General features: G+C 37.2%; 1 protein-coding gene and 1 non-coding gene across 4 annotated transcripts in view; both read right to left on the bottom strand.

Moving 5' to 3' along the window:
- The window catches only part of LOC111551124 (E3 ubiquitin-protein ligase RNF103), a 117749-nt gene that overhangs the window by 9852 nt on the left and 80770 nt on the right, over nucleotides 1-27127 (bottom strand). For all 3 annotated transcript variants that reach the window (XM_023224940.2, XM_023224937.2, XM_023224939.1), the window contains one exon: nucleotides 15398-15577. In XM_023224940.2, coding sequence (XP_023080708.1) covers nucleotides 15398-15577 — 180 coding nt within the window. The remainder of the gene's footprint in view (nucleotides 1-15397; nucleotides 15578-27127) is intronic.
- Nucleotides 1614-1715, bottom strand: LOC111551150. The gene has a single exon (XR_002734282.1). It is a non-coding gene; the product is annotated as a U6 spliceosomal RNA (small nuclear RNA).

Consider the following 27127-nt stretch of genomic DNA (forward strand, 5'->3'; position numbering starts at 1 on the left):
GCACGTGTGAGGGCAGGGGTACATGGATCTTCTGTACTTTCTATTCAATTTTGCTCTGAATCTAAAACTGTTCAAAAAATAAATTTACTAAAAAATAAAAACAACTGTACCCTGAAGGTGAAATCAAGAGTAATAGAAGGGCCGTCTGTATTCAAGATTGCCATTTTGTATGATGAGACTGGAAGGACTCCAGTCCTTAATATCAGTAGAATGCAGCAACACCTGGCATCAGGCGTTTCCTCCAGAATCTACAAAACCAACATGCCAGAGAATCGTTGGGCTTTTTTTCTGCCTGATTGTTCTAGTGTACATATTACTTAGACTAGAGATAACTGGGTTTGAACCCCATCTCTGCCATTTCCTGTCATCTTCAGCAAGCTGAACTGTTTTCCTTATTTGTGAAGATCGAATGAGATCACATGTCAAAGAGCTTTGTAAATTCTCACGCACATACAAATATAAAGTGCTACTGCTGAAGCGGTTTATAAATGTATCTTAAGAATGTCCCAGATGAGTGGGAATTGGTTAGGATGCATGACCACACCTTGGTGTGCTGCTGGTCAGCTCCTGACTCTGAGAAAGCACTGATGGAAAGGCCCATGTCACACGTACAAGATAACCAGCTCGAAGCAGGGACAGGCAATGAGAGGTGAAAGAGGCCTAGTTCCACAACTCTGCTATAATATAAGCCACTGTAGTAAAGTTTTCTGTTATTTGCTGCTGAACATATTCTTTAGCTAATACTACAAAAAAAAAGCAAAAATATCACCCATTATATTTTATGAAGTATATGTAACACTAATTCTAAAGTCTGAACAAAACTCTAATCATAGAGTTGCCAGATAGTATTCTAATGAACTCAGGTGCTATTTAAAATACTAAAACTATCCTCAAATAGATTGTACAAACCCATTAAGACCAAAGTAGATTCACATTCAATAGGCATGGGTGGCTTAATCTAAAAATACCACATTCAAAAACCAAGAACACATATTATATACTAAAATATAAATTGCATCAGAGTAGTGACTGCGTCCCACTATGTTAACAATACACTGAATGTACACAATGCAATCAACAAATAGATGCTGAATGAATAAATGAATCAATCCATAAACAAAGCATTATTTAATGGTAGAAAGTCCCAGAAAGCATGTGTTAGACTGAAAAAGAAATTCCTATCTAAAATCTTCAAAAGACCACAGCATTCAAAGTATCATTATATATTTAATTAAAATGCCAAATTTCATGCTTAAAAATAGTTAAAATGGCAAGTTTTCTTATGTATATGTAACTATAATAAAAAACTTCTCCCACATCCCCCCAAATAGGTTAAAATTCTACAGAAAACATTACGAAGTCAGCAATGTAAAAATTAGTTGATCACATTTAAAACTACAAAGATCAAAGTTACACAGAGAGGAATATCAAATAAACTGAGCAGCATTCCATTGGTCACAGCTCTTTCTGTTGAAATGCCTTCCCTACCGCAGGCCTGTCTGGAGATCTGTCTGGATTCAGGCTCTCTCCAACTTCAGGGCCTTTCCACGTGGTCCTGCCAGTCCCACTGACAGCTCCATACTGTAGAGGCTTGGTGGACAAAGTTAAAAAAAAAAAAAAAGGAATGCTTCAAAGTTTGTATTTATCCTTGTGCAGGGCCACATTAATCTTCTCAGTAGTGTTTCAATTTTAGTATATGTGCTGCCCAAGAGAGCTGGAGTGCAGTGGTGTGATCTCAGCTCACTGCAACCTCTGTCTCCCGGGTTCTAAGCGATTCTCCTGCCTCAGCCTCCCAAGTAGCTGGGATTACAGGCACATGCCACCACACCTGGCTAATTTTTGTATTTTTAGTAGAGGCAGCATTTCACCATGTTGGCCAGGCTGGTCTCGAACTCCTGACCTCAGGTGATCCACCTGCCTCAGCCTCCCAAAGTGCTGGAATTTACAGGTGTGAGCCACTGTGCCTGGCCACTAGATTCCTTTTATTTGGGGGAAGACTCACTATTTTATTTCCAGTGCCTAGCACTGTGCCTGACACAGCCGACAATCAAGCATTTGTTGAAAAAACCAATAAATGAATTTAACACTGAGGTGGTTTTATAAAGACTCAAGTGCTCCTACATAGAATGAAAGATTTAGTATTGGGTCAGAAATATGTTTTTTCTTTCTTGTATTGATCATAAAACTTCCAGAACATTTCTTTATTTAAAAAAAAAATTTCGGCTGGGTGCAGTGGCTCACCCCTGTAATCCCAACACTTCAGGAGGTCAAAGTGGGTGGATCACGAGGTCAGGAGATAGAGGCCAACATGGTGAAACCCTCTCTCTACTAAAAAATACAAAAACTAGCTGGGTGTGGTGGCGTGCGCCTATAATCCCAGCTACTTGGCAGGCTGAGGCAGGAAAATCACTTCAACCTGGGAGGTGGAGCTTGCAGTGAGCCAAGATCACACCACTGCACCTCCAGCCTGATGACAGAGTGAGACTCTGTCTCAAAAAAAAACAAAAAACAAAAAACAAAAAACAAACCACATTCATATGACAAATAGCAGGGAGAAGGAAATAGCAGCTCATTCTCCCAGTGTTTTAAATTATAGACAGAACATCCACATACTGGTGACAAAAAGCAACTGATGTAGGAAAAGAAATTAAAAACCAGAAATAAAAAAGGTTCACTTTTAAACATTTCATCAAAGAGAATTCTGAAGACACAGAAAAGTAAAGAAGTATCATTTCACCAAACAGGAGATACGGGTGGCAAATAAGCACATGAAAAGATGTTCTTAATCATTAGCCATGAAGGAAATGCAAATTAAAACCACAATCAGCACCATACACCTATCAGAATGCCTAAAATGAAAAACAGTGACAACAACAAATGTTGGAGAAGATGCAGAAAAACACGATCACTCATACATTGGCTGGTGGAAATTTAAACCTGTACACTTTTATAGCAGCTTTATTCATAATAGCCAACAACTGGAAGCAACTCAGAAGTCCTACTAATGGGTGAATGGTTAAATAAACTGGTATATCCATATAATGAAATACTACTCAGCAATAAAAAGAAATGAACTATGGATACATGTAAACACTTGAGTTAATTTCCATAGAAATATGCTGAGTGAAAAAAGCCAATCCCAAGAAGTTACATAACTATATAACTCCATTTATGCAACATTCTTAAAATGACAAAATTATAGAAATGGAGAATTAGTGGCTGCTAAGGCAGAGATGGGAGGAAAGTAGGTGTGGCTATACAAGGGCAACATGAGGGATCCTTATATTGATGGAAATATTCTGTAGTTTGCATCAATACCAATATCCTGACTGTGAGATTGTACTCCGGATTTGCAAGATGTTACCATGGGGGGAAAGTAGGTGAAGGGTACACAGTATCTCTCTGTATTATTTCTTGCAAATACAGGTATACCACATGTATGTGAGTCTACTAGTTTCTAAAAACACAAACCTCAATTTAAAAAACATTAAAGCATGTAAAAATAAAGTAACATTACAACCCCACACCTGATACAAATGAAAAAGGGATATTATACACATAAAAACAATTTCTGCTATAAATATGACCTTGTTATAATATCAACAACTAAAGATGGAAGCAAAGTAACTAAAAAATTAGTTTCATGGCCAGGCGCGGTGGTTCACGCCTATAATCCCAGCACTTTGGGAGACCAAGGCAGGCGGATCACGAGGTCAGGAGATTGAGACCATCCTGGCTAACACGGTGAAATCTCGTCTCTACTAAAAATACAACAAATTAGCTGGGCGTGGTGGCGGGTGCCTGTAATCCCAGCTACTCGGGAGGCTGAGGCAGGAGAATGGCATGAACCCACGAGGCGGAGCTTGCAGTGAGCCGAGATCGTGCCACTGCACTCCAGCCTGGGAGACAGAGCGAGACTTCATTTCAAATAAAATTAAAAAAAAAATTAGTTTCATAATCAGTAGATGTGGAACCCAGTGAAAATATTCTGAAAATAATCTGGACACCAATAATGAAAGCAACAAAAACAGAACTCTTTCTACCTATCACAGGCTCGCGTGGGAATTATTAAAATTTTAGTCAAATTTTTTTAAAATTAGCAAATAAAAATGGGGCCAGGCATAGTGGCTCACACCTGTAATCCCAGCACTTTGAGAGGCCCAGGCAAGCGGATCACTTGAGCACAGGAGACCGAGACCAGCCTGGGCAATACGGTGAAACCCTTTCTCTACAAAAAACTAGCTGGGTAAGGTGGCTCATGCTTGTAGTCCCAGCTACCCAGGAGGCTGAGGTGGGAGGATCACCTGAGCCACGGAGGTTGAGGCTATGTGAGTCATGATCGCACCACTGCACTCCAGACTGGGCAACACACCCTATCTCAAAAATAAAATAAAAATAAAATGAAGTAAAAATAATGTTAAAAACAGCATCAAAAACATGCAGCTCATTGGTAGCAAGAGCCCAGGGGAGCAATACATTGACTCAATAGACCAACAGTGTGGGTTTTAAAAGCCAACTTAAAACCGGCATTTACAAACACAATGAATCAGATTATAAGAAAATATGAAATCTTATGACATTTCACAATAATGATAAATGAAAGCTCAGAGAAGGGATATTAAAAACATTTGAGCCTCAAAAGTAAAAATCCCTTGAGAGTAAGACACTTTTTCCTTGTAACAAGAAAAAAAAAAAACAGTTAAAGGGTACATCATGATTTCCAAAAAAATCTCTAACACATAATAATAATGAACAGAAAGATAAAAATTAAAAGGAGATAGTACAAACATTCTATAATATGGTGAACCAAAACCAAAAGGATGTCACAAAAGAGTATCGAAACCATGTACATTTCAGAAACTTTAAAAATTTAAAGTCATGTTTATTTATTACTTACATGCTCCACTTGAAAAGAATAACTTGAAGCAGTTTATCAAAAAGATGTATATGGCAGATACAATAAAATAAATTTAAAATGCTCAAAAGTGTGAGTCGATTCCATAAATGTGGGCTGGAGTATCTCAGCAACCACACTATTGACAGTTTGGGCTGGGCAATTCTTTTGTTGGAGGCAGCTGTTTTATGCATTCTAGGGTGTTCAGCAGCAACCCTGGTTTCTGCCCACTAGATGCCAGTAGCAGCACCCTTTTTCCTCCTAGTTGTGACAACTGAAAATGGCCCCAAATACTGTCAAATGTCTCCCAAGCCCCAGTTGAGAATCAGTGGCCTAGGCTAATAAAAGCTACTGCAACTGAGATTAAGTTTAGCTGTGAGCATATCAACAGCTAAAACATAAAAGTTAATCCTGTTTTGGGCTGTAGGACACTCACTGGTAAAAGCAACACTGTTTCACTAGGAAAGACTTTTTTTCAGGATAGCTTCTAAGATAAATTTCTTCCATGGCTTTTAATATTAAGGAATATTAAAGTATATAATCTTTATTGACTGCACCACTAATTGTATAGAAGTTATAGAAATAATCTTCATGTGGCTGTTTTCTTATCCACCACAAAAACGCAAAGGAGGGCTGGGCGGGTGGCTCACGCCTGTAATCCCAGCACTTTGGGAGGCCGAGGCGGGTGGATCACCTGAGGTCAGAAGTTCAAGACCAGCCTCGTCAACATGGGGAAACCCCGTCTCTACTAAATATACAAAAATGAGCTGGGCATGGTGGCGGGCGCCTGTAATCCCAGCTACTTGGGAGGCTGAGTAGCTTGAACGCGGGAGGCAGAGGTTGCAGTGAGCAGATTGTGCCATTGTGCTCCAGCCTGGGCAACGCCAACAACAACAAAAAGCAAAGGAATACTATGAAAACAGCTCAGCAAAGGCACTGCTGTGGGAAGTAAAACAGGAGGATGGAGAAGGGTTTCTGAGGATCCAGCTTGCTAACAGGAATTGGACTTTAAAATTCTAGAGGGATGACTGCCTAGTGTCACTCTCACTTAACGCCAATGATGTGTTTTTATATGGTATTTACAGAGTATAAAATAAACATTCATATGAATAACAACTAAAATTAAATATGAAACAATTTGTGAGGAAGGTAGATGATTTTTTCACTCCCTTTAAAAATTTCATTTAATGTTGTATTTTGCTTATGTAGGGGCAAATATTTCATTTGAAAAAGACGATCATGCACTATAGAACTGAAATCTGTAAAAGTTTTGGAGGGGAAAACTTAAAATCCTTGAATAAACACCATCATGAACAACACAGGACACGGATATGTATTTATTTTAGAAGATTACTTATTATTCAGCAAGCCTTAAAGAAACTGAATTTTAATCTTGCATATGCTAGATCATAATTTAATATTAAATGCAAAATTTGTTTATTTAAGGGCTCAAATTTATAGACCTGAGTAATAAATGTGTGTGGTATGTATAAAATGACATAATGTTAGACTAACAAAAGCAAACTGCAGGACAGTTCGTATGGTACTCAAATAGTAGCTACCAGTGGGTAAGGGGGCTGAGGCCAAGACAAAGAAATTGGTGAACAATTACTTTTATTTTACATATTTCTACAGCATTTTAAAAAACAATAAGTCTACATTAGTATGTTCTCACACTGCTATTAAGACACACCTCAGACTGGGTCGTTTATAAGGAAAAGAGGTTTAATCAGCTCACAGTTCTGTGGGCTATATAGGCTTCGGCTTCTGGAGAGGCCTCAGGAAACTTACAATCATGGTGCAAGGCAAAGGGGAAGCAGGCACATCTTCACATGGCAGGCAGGAGACAGAGAGAGAGAGACAGATAGGGGAGGTGCTATACAGTTTCAACCAACCAGATCATGAGAACTCTATCATGAGACACCACTAGGGGGATGGTGCTAAACCATTAGAAACCACCCCCATGATCCAATCACCTCCCACCAGGACCACCTCCAACACTCAGGATCACAATTCAACATGAGATTTAGGTGGGGACACAGAGCCAAATCATATCAAAATCTGTAACACTTAAGTTAAAAATACTAGAAAATTATTTAAAAATGTGTTTTAACAAATTGGTTTAAACTTCACAAACGTTATGCTTGACCCCAAAGATCCATAACTTGCAAACTCACTTTCAGGTACTCCAATCAAAGCACAGAAGAAAACAAAATAAAAGGACAAAGGTAGCTAGGTGGATGTACTACCCTACCTGGGCCTCCCTTTTATTGCATGGCCTGCCCCTCTAGACACACTGTCATTGATATATAAGAACTTGGAGCTCTCATGCATCTCTGCCACTCAAAATCCCACCATAGCTCAGCACTCACACCTGCTCCACTGCTTTAATGGTAAAATATACATACATTATTTTAACCCAAAATTATACATAACATAAAATTTGTAATGTATCCATTTTTAAGTATATAGTTAAGTGGAAGTAGGTACACTCATTCACATTTTTGTGTAATCATCACCGCCATCCATCTCCAGAACTTTTCTCATCTTCCCAAACTGAACCCCTGTACCGTCACTCAACTCAATCCCCATTTCCCCTTACCCTTGGCAGCCAACACTCTACTTTCTGCATCTACATTTGAGAATTCAAGGTACATCATGTAAGTGGAATCGTGTAGTATTCATCCTTTTTTGAAGTGCTCATTTCACTTAGCATAATGCCTTCAAGATTCATCCATGTTGTTATAGCATAAGTCAGAATTTCCTCCCTTTTTAAGGCTGAATAATATTCTATTATACAGATACATCACATTTTGTTTACCCATTCATCTGTCAATGGACACTTGGGTTGCTTCTACCTTTTGGCTATTGTGAATGCTGCTGCTATGAACATTGGCATCCAAATACCTATTTGAGTCCCTGCCTTCCATTCTTTCGGGTAGATCCCAAAAGCGGAACTGCTGGAGCATATGGTAATTCTATTTCCTGCCCCACCTTTGAACTTCTCCCTTAACCCTCTCTTCCAATCAAAACACACTCATCATCTGTCTTACACTACAAGGAGCTGCTGTCAGAAAGCTGTCACCTGGAAAGCATCTAATCATGACAATGTATTAATACGTGACAAGGCTGAACAGATTACCCCTCCCCAGAGGTATCTGCATTTTAACAGGGGAACATCTTAAGAAAGAGGAATGACTTTGTTAAATCTTGGCTTTTCAAAGCAGCAACAGGCTAGGGGTGGGATGGGGCCACGGAAAGACAACAAAGACATCTCAGGAACTTTGGTTAGTTTTCTCTTTTTCCACTCCCAAAATATAGTCTTTTCCTTCCTGCCCTGTCCCAAGTTCTATCCTGGTACCTACTTTGCTGTATTTAATCTCCCAACAAGCAACATTCCACTATTAACCAACACAACAATGCTGTCTAGGAATCCTTCCTGCCGGCAAAAGCTTAGGCACTGCAGAGGCCAGGTGAACCAAATAGCCACTGATTTCCTGGGGCTAGTCTGATCAGCCCAAGTGAAGACTCCTCTCTTAGACCTGTTCCTCTCCCTGTATTTCCAGTGTCTGTTAATGGCCTTAAAGTCTCTTTCCAGGCTCAAAGGCTCAGAGCATCTCAGCCTTGTTTATATACCTTCACTCTGCACCTGTTCTTGTGTCTTCTACTCCATTCTCACTAGACTAACCATTTCCCTACTCCACTCCTTTACCTCTCAGGTCCCACTGCCTCCAATCACAATGGACTGTCCCGCCCTGCACCTGTGCTCTGTGCTTATAATGTGCTAAAGCTTTCAAATGTCTACAAAATAATTTAAATTCCTCAGCCTGATATCTCAGAACTCTGACTCCAACTTACCATTCCAGCCTCACCTCCCACTGCTCCCCTTCATGCATTCCTGTCAAACTGTTTCCTGAACACAGCCTGAAATATTTCAATTGTGCCTTAGTACACCTAATCCCTCTAGACTCAGATGCTGCCCTGATTCTCCCCAAAATACTTTTCCTCTTAACTCGCATTGCACTTTATCTGCATTGCTACAGCACGTCTTATTTTGAATTTGTCTTTGAGAAACCTTGCTCTTCTAACAGCTGTAAAAACTGTCATCTTCACCTCCTTGCTCATCCTCTCCAGCCATTCCTCCCACTTGCTCAGTACTCAACCTCCCAGACCTTCCTTCTGTGCCAGGAATGCTCAGTTCTTTTTGGCCTCAGGGCCTTCACATATGCTAGCCATCCAAGTTGGCACACCGCTTCCCACGCCCCCACAAACTTAATAGTTCATCTTCCTTCAGGATTCATTAGTGCCTGAAAGGAGCCATCCCTGATTCTACATTTCTCTTTTACATTCTCCCAGTGCATATCACAGTTTGCAATTATAAATATCCATTTGAGGCCGGGCACGGTGGCTCAAGCCTGTAATCCCAGCACTTTGGGAGGCCGAGACGGGCGGATCACAAGGTCAGGAGATCGAGACCATCCTGGCTAACACTGTGAAACCCCGTCTCTACTAAAAAATACAAAAAAACTAGCCGGGCGACGTGGCAGATGCCTGTACTCCCAGCTACTCGGGAGGCTGAGGCAGGAGAATGGCGTAAACCCGGGAGGCGGAGCTTGCAGTGAGCTGAGATCTGGCCACTGCACTCCAGCCTGGGCGACAGAGGGAGACTCCATCTCAAAAAAAAAAAAAAAAAAAAAAAAAAAAAAAATCCATTTGATTATTAAATTTATTATTTTTAAATTTTTATATTTCTTCAATTATCTGCAATTTACCCCATACCTAGAGGGCAGTGATTGTGCCTGTAATATTCACGATTTTAACCCCAGTGCCCAGCAGTATGCCTAGCACATAATAGGGCTTTTAAGAGATATTTATTAAATGAATTAACATTTTGGTTTTTGTAGCTCAGTCTATATGCCTGAAAAGACTAGGGAGGGCAGGTACTCAGAAAACCTGTATTTAAATCTAGCTTCCCCTACCCTCCTCCCTTCCACTCTCTCCTCTGCCTCCCTCCCTCCCACCCACCTCTTTCTTTAAAAAGAGAAGTGGGATAGGAAAGAAGAGGATGATTGGGAGAAGTTCTGAGAAACAGTATACGGAACGTAAGAAAATTTCAAAAAGACAACTATCATTAACAAAAGAAAATACTGCACCAACGAGGAAGAACAGAATGATTTTTTTTTTTTAAATAAGAAACTGAGAACTCTTTCTTGAAAATTAAAGTTAAGATAGCCAAAATAAAGAATTCATGAGAAAAAATGGAAAATAAAGTTGAGGAAATTTTGCAAAAAGTAATTACACAGACAAAATTGATCATGATAATGATGATAATATTTAGAACCTATCTATACAGCAATTACTATGCCAGACAATGAAGTGAGCCTCACAACCTGCTTATGAGGAAGGCATTAACTATTATTATCCTCAAAATGGAACATGGAAAAGATAAGAAAATTAAAGGACTAGTCTAAGAAATCCAATAACTAAGACTGTTTGCTTTCAGAAAGAAACAGAAAATAACAGTGCAAAGGCAATGTACATGCACACATCCAAGCACTGTAGGATACAAGTTCCCCAGGACTGAAAAGATGCCCCAAGGAATAGAAGGATACAATGCTTTTCTTTTAGAAATCCATATGGAAATACTTATAAATGAAATTACAGTTTGTCCTCCATATCTGTGGGTTCAGTGTTTGTAAATTCAACCAACCAAAGACAACAAAATATTCAATATCAAAAATATTCAACAACAATGAAAATGAAAGGCTGTGTCTGTACCAAACACGGATAAGCTTTTTGTCATTATTCCCTAAACAATATAGTATAACAATTATTTACATAGCATTTGCATTGTATTAGATATTACATAATTAATCTAGAGGTTAAAATACACAGGAGGATATGTGTAGGTTATATGCAAATACTACTTCATTGAGCATCCACAAATGTTGGTATCTGTGGGGATCCTGGAACCAACCCCCTGTGGACACCAAGGGATAAATGTATACGGATTCCCAGGCAAAAACATAGGGACTAGGTGGGATGAATATAAATTAAGTAAAATCAGCCAAGAGTTGACAATTGTTTAAGCTGGGTGATAGGTACATAGAGATTCATTTGGGTATTCACTCTGCTTTTGCATATGCTTAAAATTTTCATAATAAGAAGTTAAAGAGAAAACAATAAGGACAATTCAAACAATCCAACTTCTCTCCTGAGAATAAACCTTTTTCAGACCTCTGTTTATCCACTTATTTATTTACACATCTACACAAACACATCCTCTATTTACTTATTTACAGAGTGCTATCATGCTATATATACTGTTTTGCAACTTGATTTCTTATTAAATGATGCATCATTAACATCTTTCTATAGCTGAATACTATGCTGAAACCTGAATAAATCATAATTTACTAATTCAATCCTTCACTGAAGAAAAATAAAATGTTAACAGTTCCCCTGTTACAAACAACTTTCTGTTGTTGGCTTTACTTATGTGTATTTTACTAATTGGGTAAAAATGCCCAATGCCTATAATTGTACAATTAAAAAACTATTTCAAAAACAAACTTAAATATAAAAAAAACTTCAAAAATCAATAAAATTCACACTAACAACATAAATTTCATGTGATACTTTGCTGAACTAAAACACCACTTATAATGTGGGTTATGCTACAGATAAAATACTTGAGAACTATGCATATATATACTGTTCTCATCTATCTGTCCGGCGACTCCTTTCCCACTTTTCTCCATTAAGACTACTGAGGTTGCAGTGAGCCGAGATGGCACCACTGCACTCCAGCCTGGGCAACAGTGCGAGACCTTGTCTCAAAAAATAAAATAAAAAAAGACTACTTAAAATCCTTGCATCAGATGGGATTTCTTTGGTAAGGACATTTACATAGTAAGTTGGGTTTTCCTCTTTTCACACTGGATTGCCACAGTGAAATTTGACACCAAACCTCAAAAACAAAAATGCAAATGGGGGATTGAAGTCTCAAGAAACTCATCAATTATAATGTAACCCAGAGTACACATATGTTTAATTTTTTAATGATGCCAAAAATTAAAATAAAAAAATTCTCATAGTAGAAAGACTGGAAGAAGAGAAAGTGGTGGGAGAAGGAAAATCAAGATTTTTTTTTATAGGCATATCAATTTTGAGATACCCCTTAAGACATCTGAGTGGAGATGCCAATTATGCACTTAGAGATAAAGTCAGCCCTGAAGATAAAAATTTAAAAATCAATGGCATTTAAAGGCATGGGGTTAGATAAGATCAACTAGTGGGAGTAAAGATGTAAAGGAGCAGAGGATCTAGAATAGAACCCTAGCACCTTAACATTCAGAGGCCAAAGAGCAAATACTTCACTTTTCAATTCTGGTAAAGCTACAGTATATATGAAACAAACAACTTAACATATTGTTATGAGTGTATATTTAAACAATAGGCTCTTATGTGCAGTGCACAGGGGAGCTTTTGTTATGTATACTGCTGAAAGTGTATGATAAAAGAGTTTTTTCCATGCAGACTAATGATTACTTACTATCACTGGCTGAAAAGGTATTTTGGAATCAGGATACAGGAAGAAACGGCAAAGAAAAGAGAATGCTCTAGTTTAGTAGCTCTGAGAGAACTATTAACACAAGATAACATTTCTCAAAAATAAAAAAGTATGACAATACCAATTAAAAAGGTATGAAAAAAAGAACTCATGAACTGCTGCTGGAAATATAAATTAGTAAAGCTTCTTTGGAGAGCAATTTTGTAATTCTAGTAAAATTTAAACCCAGCTATTTACTTAGCAATTCTACTTCTGAGTATACAACTGTCCTAAACCTTTACACATAGCAAAACCTGAAAATAACCTTAATATCCATCAAAAGGGGAACAGAAAAATAAAATGTGATACACCAATGTAATTTCATCTAGTAGTTCAAATCAATGGACTACAGCATGCTCTCCCTCTCTCTCTATATATACATAGATCATTTTATTGTGGTTGCTGTTGGGTTTTTTTGTCTTGTTTTATAGAGACAGGGTTTCATTATGTTTCCCAGGCTGGTTTCGAACTCCTGGCTCAAGTGATCCTCCTGCCACAGGCTCCCAAAGGGCTGGTATTACAGGTGTGAGCCATTGTACCCCACCTACATTTATCCATATGAACATATTTCAAAAACAATGATAAATGGAGAAAAAAGACGCAGAATGGTATCTATAGTATGATACCATTCATGTAAATTTTAAGATTCACAACAGTGGTTTTCTCTGGAGAGGATGGGAGAGAAGAGAATGAAACTGGAAAGGGGTAGTAAAGGAGCTTCACCTTTTGTAATAATGCTTTATTTCTTTTATAATATAGAAGCAGGCAAATACAACAAAACGTTAGATTTTATTAGTTCTGGGCCAGGTGCAGCGGCTCACACCTATAATCCCAGCACTTTGGAAGACTGAGGTGGGTGGATCACTTGAGCTCAGGAGTTCAAGACCAGCCTGGGCAACATGGCGAAACCCTGTCTCCACCAAAAAAATAAATAAATAAAATATAAATTTTATTAGTTCTGCATGATAGGTACATAAAGATTTATTACATTATCCTCTGCTTTCATCTCCACAATTGGAAAAAAGAGGCTGTGCATACACTGCTTTATTCATAGAGGAAAAAAGGCAAAATAAGCAATAAGGAAAGAGTGAAAAATTTTTAAACAAGCTTATCATGGTCAACTGAACATGTGTCTTTTGAGCATGTTGCAGGAAAAATTGAGAATAAATCTGAAACTTTCAAGCTGGTTATAAAAGACAAGAATACTTGAGCTTTCAAACATGATAAGATTAAACTATTTCTTTATGGCACTGATACTCAGTTTGGTCAAAAGTCATATCTAGGTGATATATCCAGTATTTCAAGAACCTAAAATCATCACTTAAGGGCTGAAATAACATGGTATTTAAAAGTGAAGATAGGCTGGAAGTGGTGACTCATGCCTGTAATCCCAGCACTTTGCAGGGCCGAGGAAGGCAGATCACCTGAGGTCAGGAGTTTGATACCAGCCTGGGTAACATGGTGAAACCCCATCTCTACTAAAAATACAAAAATTAAGGGGGCGTAGTGGTGGGCACCTGTAATCCCAGCTACTTGGGAGGGTGAGGCGGGAGAATCGCTTGAACCTGGGAGGTGGAGGTCGCAGTTACCAAGATTGCACCACTGCACTCCAGCCTGGGTGACAGACTCCACCTCAAAGAACAAAAAGTAAATAAATAAAAGATAATCTTGATAGATTTTTTTAAAAGATGATGTGGTACAAACATTTTGTCATTTTTTTTACTCTTTCCCAGCCCATGATTATTCTCTTCAGTATCTGGACAAAGAAAACTAATGATACATTAATGGTTAGGCATATTTTAAAACCACATTTGAATGTTAAAATTGAATGTGAAGAAAATACCTTCAGAATGAAATACAACCAAATAATGCATTAGAAACTCATTTGGCACCATTCTATAAATTAAATCACTTCATCTTCTAACTTCTTTTGAGTGTGATCAATGAAGTATCTGACAGAGAGTTGAAAATATTCTTTAGTGAAAAATTTCTCCATAATTTCTTTCTTTCTTACAGACACAATCTTGCTATATATATTGTCCAGGCTCAAGCACAATGGTTATTCACAGGTGTAATCATAGCTCACTGTGGCCTCAAACCCCTGGGCTCAAGCACTTAATTCTCCTTGCTCAGCCTCCTTAGCAGGTGGGACTACAACTGCATGCCACCATGCCTGGCTTTCCATGATTTCTGAGTCTGTATTCTATCTAAGTATCTGACAGTCATTTGCTGCCATTACTAAAGAATTATAGTTCTGAGTTAGAACTACTTCATAATTTAATGGAAATTAAGAAAAGAAACCAACTAGATGAACGACCACAAACAGTACTGTACTGGACACTGAAAGGAAACCATGTTTATTCCTATTTTAAATATCATGAGTTCCTAAAAGTCATCGAAAATGGACAGTTCACATGTATGCTGAATACCCATAATGTGGTCTACAGATTCCTAAGATGTGACGAAGCATTAGATAGACAGAGATGAAGGAGAAAAGGAGATGAGCCAAAGCCCCACAGCCTGTTGTAACATTTTGCCTGGGGTTGCTCTGGGACTAGGACAAAGGTAGAAAGCTCTTTTCTTCAGTCTCCCTCCAAACATCTAAGCTGGCCCCTTACTTCTACAACTGAATTCTCAGGTCACTTGATAACATTGTTCAATACATTCTAACTTCTAAACAAAGCAGATTTATATGTAGATTTCATTATTATTTAGAAAATACTAACAAAAGAAAACAACATTATTATATTTTGCATTTGTACGACACTCAACACTAAGAAAATACAAAGAATAAGAACCTGAGTAGAGTTTTTCCTATTCAAGGAACCCATGTTGATAATAACAGCAACACTGGCATTACAAGCTGACTGTAAGGTTAAGTGCAGCCTTACCCAGCTGGTTCTTCATCCCCATGAGCACTGAGTTCATGTGCGCTTTGGAGGCATATAGCTTGCTCACGGCCTTCCTTGACCTGATCATCTCCTTGGCCAGAACTACACAGACATCCTTCTGGCCCTTCTTGGCAGCATCTTTCACAGATCGTTTCACTTTTTCTTCTTCTCTTTGGATATCTAAATTTAGAACAGAACACCAAAAATCAAGGGTAAGTCAGGTTTATTGGCACTCAATTACATTCTTATTGTGATCTAAATGTGTCTATTAAGTAGAAAAACATATAGAAGGACAAACATAAAATCAAAATAACATAGTGAATATTCATTATTTCCAGAAACAACATCAGAGTAGTTTAAAAGAAAAGTATGATCCTATTACACTTGACAAAATTTCAAAACACCCTTCTTACATTTGTTGGTACTGGCCCTAAGAACTTAAAAAAAAAAAATTACTGTAAATGCATTCCAGAGCTTGCTCCAATAATCAATAAGTAGTATTCCCACAATCATAAGAGTACAATTTCTATACAGTCACTAATCATTTCTAGAAACCAGCAACTTAAGGAAAGCCTGAACATATTATAAGTCTCATACCAGCATCAGCTAAAGGTAAGACATGTCTTTATTATATGCTTTATGATCAGTAGTGTTTTCTCCAATTTTTAAAACTGTGGCAAAATACATAAAATATACCATCTTAACCATTTTTAAGTGTACAATCAGTGGAATAAAGTAATATTCACATTGTTGTGCAACCATCACCTCCACCCAGAACTATTTTTTTTTTTTTTGAGACGGAGTTTCACTCGTTGCCCATGCTGGAGTGCAATGGTGCGGTCTCAGGTCACTGCAACTTCCACCCCCTGGGTTTCAAGTGATTCTGCCTCAGCCTCCCAAGTAACTGGGATTACAGGCACCCACCACGATGCCCAGCTAACTTTTGTAGTTTTAGCAGAGATGGGGTTTCACCATGTTGGCCAGGCTGGTATCGAACTGCTGACCTCAGGTGATCCGACTGCCTTGGCCTCCCAAAGTGCTGAAATTACAGGCATGAGCCACCGTGCCCAGCCCAGAACTTTTTTCAACTTTCCCAAAACTAAAATTCTGTACCCATTGAACAGTAACTCTCTATTTCCCCTTTCCCCTAACTCCTGGCATCCACCATTCTATTTTCTGTCTTTACGAATTTTACTACCCTTGTTACTTCCTTTAAGTGGAATATTTTTCTTTTTCTGACTGGCTTATTTCACTAAGCATAATATTTTCAAGGTTCATCCATGTTGTAGCATACGTCAGAACTTTCTTTTTAAGGCTCAATAATATTCTATTGTATGTATATACGACATTTTACTTAACCATTCATCTGTCAATGGACACTTGGGTTACTTCCAATTTTTAGCTATTGTGAAGAACATGAATGTACAAACATGTCTTCGAGACCCTGATTTCTTTTGTGCATATGCCTAGAAGTACAACTGTTAGGTTACATGGTAATTCTATTTTTAATTTTTTGAGGAACAGCTGTACTGTTTTTCACAATGGCTACATCATTGTACATTCTCACTAACGGTATACAAAGGTTCCAATTTCACTACATACTCACCAACACTTGTTATTTTCTGGGGGTTTTGTTGTTGTTTTGATAGTAGTCATTCTAATGGGTAAGAGGTCATTTTGATTTGCATTTCCCCAATGATTAGTGATGTTGAGCATCTTTTCATGTGCTTACTATCTGTACAGCTTATCTGGAGAAATTCCAAAAGTCTATTGAAGTCCTTTGCCTCTTTTTGAATCAAGTCGTTTTATTGTTGTGGCATTTTAGGTGTTGTGTGTATATTCTGAATACAATCTCTCGTCAGATAAATGATTTGCAAATGCTTTCTCCCATTCTATGAGTTGCCTTTTTACTCTGTTGGTAACATTTTCTTATTTTTTTAATATACAATTTTTCTTTTTCTTTTTTTGTAGAGATGGGGTTTTGCCACGTTGCCCAGGCTGGTCTCAAACGCCTGGGCTCAAGCAATTGACCCATCACAGCCTCTCAAAGTGCTGGAATTATAGGCGTGAACCACTGTGTCCTGCCAGGTAATCTTTTTAAGATGCATGAAAATTTTTTATTTTCATGAAGTCTAGTTTGTCTACTCTATTTTTTGGAGATGGATCTATGTGGCTCAGGGTGTAGTGCAGTGGCTATTCACAGGCATGAGTATAGCACATTACAGCCTCATACTCCTGGCCTCAACTGATCTTCCAGCCTCAGCCTCCTGAGTAGCTGGGACTACAGTCACACATCACCATGCCCAGCAGTTTGTTCTTCATGTTGTGCAGTTTTGTCCTATGTTTTTTTCTAAGAGTTTCATAGTTTTAGCTCTTACATTTAGGTCTTTGATCCATTTTGGGTTAATTTTTGTATACATTGTTAGGTAAAGGTCCAACTAAATCCTTTTGCATATGGATATTCAGTTTTCCCAGCACCATTTGTTCAGAACTGTCCTTTCCTCCACTGAATGGTCTTGCTACCCTTGTCAAAAATCAGTTGACAACAGGCACAGTTTTTCTGGATACCTATTTTATTCCATTGGTTTATATGTCTGTCTTTATGTCAGTTTAGTACATTGATTTTATCTCTGTAGCTTTGTAGCAACTTTTGAAACCAGGAAGAGAGTTGTCAAACTTTCTTTTTTTTAAGACTATTTTGATTATTTAAGGTCTCTTAAGATTCTATAAGAATTTTAGGACAGATATCTCTATTTCTACAAAAAATGTCATTGGGATTTTGATAAGGATAGCACTATGAATGTATAAGATTGCTTTGGGTAGTACTGACATCTTAACAATATTTAATCTCCCAATCCATGAAAATGAGATATCTTTCCACTTATTTATGTCTAATTTCTTTCAGTAATATTTCATCATTTTCATTATACAAGTCTTTTACCTCCTTGGTTAAGTAAATTCCTAAGTATTTGATTATTTTTGATGCTATTGAAAATGGGTTTTCTTAGTTTCCTTTTCAGATTGTCCATTGTTAATACAGAGAAATACAATTGATTTTTTTGGTGCTGATTTTATATCTTGTTACTTTACTGAATTTATTAGTTCTAATAGGTCTTTTCTGAAAAATCTTTAGGGTATTACACTTATAGTATCAGCTGCAAACAGATTTTTACTTCTTCCTTTCCAATTTAGATACTTTTAAGTATTTTTTTCTTGTCCAAGTTCAGTATTATGTTAAAGAGAAGTGGCAAAAGTGGGTCTCCTTGCCTCGTTCCTGATCTTAGAGGAAAAGCTTTTAGTCTTTCACCATTTACTATGATAGTCTCTGTGGTTCTTTTCATACATGGTTTTTACTATGTTCAGGTGATTTCCTTCTATTCCTAGTTGTTTTTAGCATGAAAACGTGCTGAATTTGGCCAAATGCCTTTTCTGCGTCAATCGAGATGATAATGTGAGTTTATTTTCCTCTTCTTTCTGTTAATGTGATATATTACACTGATCAAATTTTGTATGTTGAATCATTCTTGCATTCCAGGATAAATCGCACTTGGCCATGATGTGTTTAATGTGTTGCTGGATTTGGTTTGCTAGTATTCTGTTAAAGATTTTTGCACCAATGTTCATAAGAGGTACTGGTCTATAGTTTTCTTGCAGCATCTTTGTCTGATATTATATCAAGACAATACTGGCATTACAGAATGAATTAGGAAGTGTTTTCTTCTCTTCAATTTCTTGAAGTTTGAGAAGCATTGGTGTTAGTTCTTAACTGTTTGATAGAATTCACCAGCGAAGTCATCAGGTCCACAGCTTTTCTGTCAAGATATTTTTGATCACTGATTCACTCTCCCTGCTAGGTATACGTCTGTTCACATTTTCTATTTCTTCATGTTCTAATCTTGGTAAGTTTTATGTTTCTAGTAATTTGTCCATCACACCTAGGTTACACAATTTATTAACATACAATTGTCCATAGTATTCTTATAATCTTTATTTCTGTGGAATCAGTAGTAATGTCTCCACTTTCAACTCTGATTTTAGTACTTTCAACCTTCTCCCTTAGTCAATCTAGTTAAGGTGTATACATTTTGTTGTCTTTTTCAAGAACCAACTATGGACTTTGTTAATGCTCTATTCTTTTTCAGTTCTGTTTGTCTCTGCTTTTATCTTTATTATTTTCTTCATTCTGCTAGATTTGGGTTGAGTTTGTTCTTGTTCTATTTCCTTTAAGTTGAAAGCTAGGTTATTCACCTGAGGTTTTGTTTTGTTTTTTTTTTTTGAGACATGGTTTCACTCCCGTCACCCAGGCTAGAGTGCAAGGTGGGTCACCATCACAACTCACTGTAACTTCTGCCTCTGGGTTCAAGCAATCTTCCCACCTCAGCCTCCCAAGTAGCTGTGACTACCCATAGACTACAGCACCTAGCTAATTTTTGCATTTTTGATAGAGACAGGTTTCGCCATGTTGCCCAGGCTGGCCTCAAACTCCTGGGCTCAAGTGATATGCCCGCTTTGGCCTCCCAAAGTGTTGGGATTAAGCCACCACACCTGGCATTCATTCTTAATGTAAGCATTTATAGCTATTAATTTTCCTTTGAGTGTTGCTTTTGCGGCACCTTCTAACTTTTGGTATGTTCTGATTTGGTTTTTACTTATCTGTAAGTATTTTCTAATTTCCTTTGTGATTTCTTTTTTCACCCATTGGTTAGGAATGTGTTGCTTAATTTCCATACATTTGTGAATTTTCCAGTATTCTTTCTGTTACTGACTTCTAATTTCATCCTGTTGTGGTCAGAGAAGATAGCTTATATATCTTTTAAATTTGACTGAGACTTGATTTAAGTCTAACATATGGTCTGTCCTAAAGAATGTCTCATGTATATGTGAGAAGAATGTGTATTTTGCTGTTGGGTAGTATTCTGTATACATCTTTAGATCTAATTGTTTTATTTTATTTTTATTTTTATTTTTTTTTGAGATGGGGTCTCGCTCTGTCTCCCAGGCTGGAGTGTGGTGGCACAATCTCGGCTCAATGCAACCTCCACCTCCCAGGTTCAAGCGATTTGCCTATCTCAGCCTCCCGTACCTGGGATTACAGGCACAAACCATGACACCCAGCTAATTTTTGTATTTATAGTAAAGACGGGGTTTTGCCATGTTGGCCAGGCTGGTCTCAAACTCCTGATATCAGGTGATCCACCTGCCTCAGCCTCCCAAAGTGCTAGGATTACAGGTGTTAGCCACTGTGCTCTGCCTTCATTCTTCAGGACCCCGTTTTCCTACCTAATTCCTATCTAGTTAATAGACCCATTGTTGACAGTGGGGTATTGTCTAACTATTACGGAAGAACTATTTCTCTAATTCTGTCCACTTTTGCTGCATATGTTTTGACAGTCTGTTATTATATACAAAAATATGTATACTTGTTTTATCTTCTTGCTGTATTTAATCTTTTATTAATATATAATATCCTTCTTTGTCTCATATAATCTTTATTTAAAGTCTGTTTTATCTGATAATAACATAGCCGTTTCTGCTGTCTTTTACTTACTATGTCCATAAAATATCTTTTTCCATCCTTTTGCTTTCAATCTATTTGCATTTTTGGGTCTAAAGTCTTACTCTTGTAGACAGCATATATGTTTTTAAATATAAGATTACGTTTTGTAAAATCCATTCTGCCAATGTCTGTTATTTGATTGGAGACTTTAAATCCATTTACATTCAAAGTAATTACTGTGGGCTGGGCACAGTAGTTCATGCCTGTAATCCTAGCACTTTGGGAGGCCAAGGCAGGATTGCTTGAGTCCAGGAGTTCCAGACTAGCCTAGGCAACATGATGAAACCCTATCTCTATGAAAAATACAAAAATTAGCTGGTGCAGTGGCATGCATCTATAGTCCCAGGTACTTGGCAGACTGAGATGGGAAGATTGCTAGAGTCCAGGAGGTCGAGGCTGCTGTGAGCTGTGTCACGCTACTGCACTCCAGCCTGGGTGACAGAGCAAGACCCTATCTCAAAAAAAAAAAAAAAAAAAAAAAAAAGGAATTATTGATAAGGACAAATTTTCTTCTGCCAACCTGTCATTTATTTTCTGTATGTCATAGCTATTTTGTCTCTTATTTCCTGCATTAATGTTTTCTTGTGTGTTTACTTGATTTTTTTGTAATGAAATGTTTTAATTCCCTTCTTATTTCCTTTTGTATCGCCATTTTCTTTGTGGATACCACAGGGATTATGCTTAACATCCTAAACTTATAACACTCTAATGTGAATTTGCATGAGCTTCTTTGTTTTTGAGTCTCACTTTATCACTCAGGCTAGAGTGCAGTGGTATCAAGATCTCAGCTCACGACTGAACCCACTACTTTCTGGCCTCTAATGTTTCAGATGAGAAATATTCTAAAATCTTATGAGGATCCTTTGTATGTGACAAGATGTTTCTCTCTTGCTCCTTTTAAGATTTTCTCATTGTCTATGGCTTTCTACAGTTTGATTATAATGTGTCTTTCTTGGCAAGATCTCACTTGAGTTTATGCTACCTGGAGTTCACTGAACTTCTTGGATGTTTACATTCATATCTTTCATCAAATCTAGGAAGTTTTCAGCCATTTCTTCAAATACTCTTTCTGCACCTTTCTCTCTCTTTTCTCCTAAAATTTCCACAATGCATGTTGGTCTACTTGATGATGTCTGACAGGTTTCTTAGGCTCTGTCCATTTCTTTTTTCTTTTTCTTTTTTTTTTTTTTATAGACAGGGTCTTACTCTGTTGCTCAGGCTGGAGTGCAGTGGCATGATCATGGCTTACTGCAGCCTCAAGCTCCTGGACTCAAGTGATCCTGCCTCAACCTCCTGGGTAGGTAGGACTACAGGCATATACCACCACACGTAGCTAATTTTTGTTTTTATTTTTTGCAGAGATGAGGTTTTGCCGTGTTGCCCAGGCTCGTCTCAAACTCCCAGTCTCAAGCAACACACCTGCCTCAGCCTCCCAAAGCATTAGGATTATGCAGCCAGTCTCAGTTTTTTCTTCTGTTCCTCAGACTTCATAATTTCAATTGTTCTATTTTGAAGTCTGCTGATTCTTTATTTTACCTGCTCAAATATGCTTTTGAATCATTCAAGTAAGGTTTTCACTTCAGTTATTACACTTTTCAGCTCCAGAATTTTGGGGTTTCTTTTCTTGTTTTCTATCTTTTCATTGATATTTCCATTTTGTTCCCACTGTTTTTTTTTTTTAACTTGATCCACCTCTTCCTTTAGTTCTTTGCACATCTGTAAGATACTTGCTTTAAGTCTTTGTTTAGCAAATCTACCATCTAGTCTTTCTCAGCAACAGTTTCTAGTGACTTATTTTTCCCTGCTTTGAGGAGGCCATATTTTCCTGTTTCTTTGTATGCCTTATGATTTTACTGAATGTTTGAATCTTCTAATGTGATAACTCTGGAGATCAGATGCTGCCTCTTCCCCAGGGCTCGTCAGGTTTAGTTTTGTTTTCTGAAATTGGCATAGGGTTTCTGTGGTAAAGATCAGCACAAGATATAAACTCAAGGTCTTCTGAGCTATTTTATGAGCCTGTACCATTCCCTGGGCATGCACAGTGACTTCCATATTCCCTCATATATACAGCTACTTTTGAGTAGCCTAGCTCTTGATGACAGAAATGTAAAATGGCCATGGAAAACAGTAAATGGTTCCCCCTAAAATTAAAAATACTATTATTATTTGATCCAGTAATGATTTCGTTTACGTATGCAAAAGTACTGAAAAGAATTGGAAGCAAAACAGATATCTGTATATCCATCTTCATAGCAGTATTATTCACAATAGCCAAAAGGTAGAAACAATCTAAATGTCCATCAGCAGATGAGTGTATAAATAAAATATGGTATATACAGACAACAGAATATTACTCAGCCTTAAAAAGGAATGAAATTCTGATACCTGCTACAACATGGATGATCTTTACAACTATTATGGTAAGTGAAATAAGCCAGACACAAAGACAAATATTTGATTCTACCTATATGAGGTACTTAGAATAGTCAAATACTTAGATACAGAAAGTAGAATAGTGGTTACTAGGGGCTGGGGGTAGGGAGAAATAGGAAGTTATTGTTTAATAGGTACAGAGTTTCAGTATGGATGAGGAAAAAGATCTGGAGATGGATAGTGGTGATGGTTGCACAACATTATGAATGCACTTACTGCCACTGAACTGTACACTTAAAAATGGTTAAAATGGTCAGCTTTATTTTATGTAAATTTTACAATAAAAATAAAAATCAGCAGCAAGACTAGTATGACTCACTTATAAACAAACGTTTGGGTATCAATACAAAAACAGAGAGAAATATATCTGGAAAAGGATGATCATAAAAAGTATTTGTGGTGGTTATCTCTAAGTGGTCGAACTTCAGGGTGATTTTAACTTTCTTCTTTCTACTTTTCTGAATTTTCACATGTGTATATTTCACCTTTATAGTCATGAGTACTCACCCAAGCTATTTTCATTTGAGGAGCAGATGAAATGAATTACCTAAATTCATTCCAATTATTGCCTATAATGAGTGTTCAAAATGTGTTACATTTGACTGAAAGCTAAACATGTGGACTACCATAAATCTTCCATGAGAAACTGAGAACACCCTATAGTTACATTTTGCTTTAAGTTACTATTTTTCTTTAACTTGTTATTTAAGTATAACATATATAGAGAAAAGTAAACAGAACTGTACAGCTATATACATTTTCACAAATTAAACATGCTCATGTAACCAGGACCTAGATCAAAAAACAGAGTATCACCAATATGCCACAAGGCCCCCTTATGTCACCTTTAATCCACCATTCCCCCCCAATAAGCATAGCCAATAGCTTGACTTCTGAGAACATAAATTCGTTTTGCAGTTGCTCATTTTTATACTAGTATTTCTTTTTAAATCCATTCACCTTGACTGCTAGTATAAAACCAAATGAAAGGTCCTGATAGTGTTTCTATGATAAACCTTCGTATGCTTAGCAATCACGTTACTTCAGAGTCACACTTTATCAAAGTGCCCCATCCCCCTTTCTGGTATCACCATCAAGTAGTGAAGTCTCTACTGTATGCCAGGTACTGTCCTAAACATTTTACATATATTCACAGATTTAACTGTCACAACAATTCTATGAGATTCAAAGAAGTTTATACAAGGACAGGTGATATCAGAGTTTAAACCTGGTAATGTTAAGACTCCAAAATCCATGATCTTTTTCTGATATCATGTTAGAGTTAGTAAATTAATAAATTACTATTAATGACAAATAATAGGAAACATACATGAAAGATATTGGGCTTGAAGATCGTCATTTAAAAGGCAAAATGAGTTATGGATATGAGAAGAAATACAGTGAGCATAGCACAAAAAAGGAATATGCAATGCTGTGAGACACTAATGAAACTTATGAGGTTTCTCACATTTATTTTTGACACAAATCAATAATTATAATTGTCATACATTTTACCTCTACATGTTACAAACCCCACAATACATTATTATTTTTACTTTCAAGAGTAAGTTAAAAGCATTCTTAAGAGAAAAAAATAATTTATATTTACTTACATATTTACCATTTCCAGCATACTTTATTCCTTCATATAAATCCAAGTTTGTATCTTGTATGATTTTTCTTCAGCCTACAACCTCTTTTAACATTTATTTTATTGGCAACAAATTCTTTCTGGCTTTTGTTTGAAATTATCTTTATTTCACCTTCACTTATAAATGTTATTTTCATTGGACTTAAGTCTAGGATAACATGGGGTTGTTTTGTTGGATTTTTCTCACCATATGAAAGATATTCTGGTTTGCATTGTTTCTGATAAGAATTTAAAAATCATTCTTATCACTGTTTATTGGACCTAAATTTGTCTATTTTGGGGGGTTATCTTTTTGGTTTTCAGTAATTTGATTATGCTTTGCCTTTGTATGGTTTTGTGTTTATTCGATTTGGAGATGAGCTCCTTGGATCTGCAAGCTTAACAGCTTTCAGCATGTTTGAAAAACATTCAGTTACTATTTCATATGATCCCTTCCTGACCCCTCTCCTCCTGAGACTCAAATTACACGTATTAGCTCACTTGATATTAAAAGCTCTGTGTTTTTTTTTTCTTTTTTCTGTCTGTACTACAGTTTGGATAATTTGTATTGCAGGTTGAATATCCCTTATCCAAAATGCTTGGAAACCAAATGTCTTTCAGGCTTTAGATTTTGGAAGGTTTGCATCATACCAGTTGTATATCCCTAATCAGAAAATCCGAAATCCAAAATCTGAAATATTTGGGTTGCTGATAGGACACTCAAGGGAAATGCTCATTTGAACATTTTAGATTTTGTATATCTTCAATTTCACTTATCTCATTTTCTGTAGTGTCTATTCTGCTGTTAAACCCATTTAGTGAGTCTTCATTTAATTTCACTTCATTTCAGATCCTTCACCTCTAGAAATTCCATTTTGTTATTTTCTGTATTTTGTATTTATCTCCTCATTATGTATATGTTATCCTTTAATCTCAACATATTTATAACAGCTGCTTAAAAATCCTCGACTGTGAATTCAATCATCTGGTTTTTTTGTGGGGGTTTTGGATTTTTTTTTTTTTTTTTTTAAATCTATTTCTATTACCTGGCTTTTCTCCTGATTTGGGGTCACATTTTCCTGCTTCTTCATAATAGTATCTCATTGGAAGCTGGCCACTGTGTATGTTTCATTGTTGGGTGTCTGAATTTTGTAGTCTTCCCTTAAAGAGTGTTAATCTTTACTTTGGCAGGCAAATTACCTGCAAATCAGCCTTCAAGTCTTTTAAGTCTTGTTGGTTAGTTGGTATGGGCTTGTGGTAGCCTTTTTTCTAGGACTACCTACCTGATCCTTATTTTTAAGATGTGACTCTTCTGAGGTCTCTACTGAACATCCCAGAGGTTCAACAAAGTCTCTTTTCTATGTCTGATCAGAACTCAACCACTTCTCAATCCTTTATTAGCTCTAGGAATTATTCACCTTACAGTTTCCTGGTAGTTGTTCTGTTCCTAGTAATTGTTATTTGCCCAGTCTCTCAAAATTTCACTCTAAGCATGCACAGCTTAGTATTCCGTCAAAGACTCCAATGGATCCTATGGAGACATTTGAAGTTCTTTCTCTGAGTATTTCCCTTCTCTCTGATACTCTGCCCCACAAATTCCAGCCACTCTCTGAACCCTTATCTCTATTCTCAACCCAGTGAAACCACTATGCTCTGCTTGGAATGTCTTTCCATGGGCTATAATCCAGAAAGTATCTCCAAGCAGAATGACAGGGTCATATTAAGGCTCTCTGTCTTTGTTTCTATTCTCTCAGTGATCACAACCCTGTACTGCCAGCTGTCCAATGTTTGAAAACAGCTGTTTCACAGATTTTTGTCCAGTTTTTTTTCTCTCTTGCTTTGTCCAAATTTTTATTTACAATGAGAATGCAAGTTGAAAAGCAATTACTCCTTCATGGCTGGGAGTGGAATTTCCCTCTCCAATTCTTTTTAAAGAAAGTGATACTGGGATACCTTTATGATATTAACTCTTCTCCAATCATGAGAGTGTTAAAAACCTTAAAAGTTTTAAATATTACTGTTTGGACGAACCGAGGCAAGATGGTGCACTTCCGGGTTCTTCATCCCCACCCCCAACTCTTCCTGCGCGCGCGAAAATGCAGCCGGCGCC

Source organism: Piliocolobus tephrosceles, chromosome 15 (genome assembly GCF_002776525.5).
Source record: "Piliocolobus tephrosceles isolate RC106 chromosome 15, ASM277652v3, whole genome shotgun sequence".
Lineage (NCBI taxonomy): Eukaryota > Metazoa > Chordata > Mammalia > Primates > Cercopithecidae > Piliocolobus > Piliocolobus tephrosceles.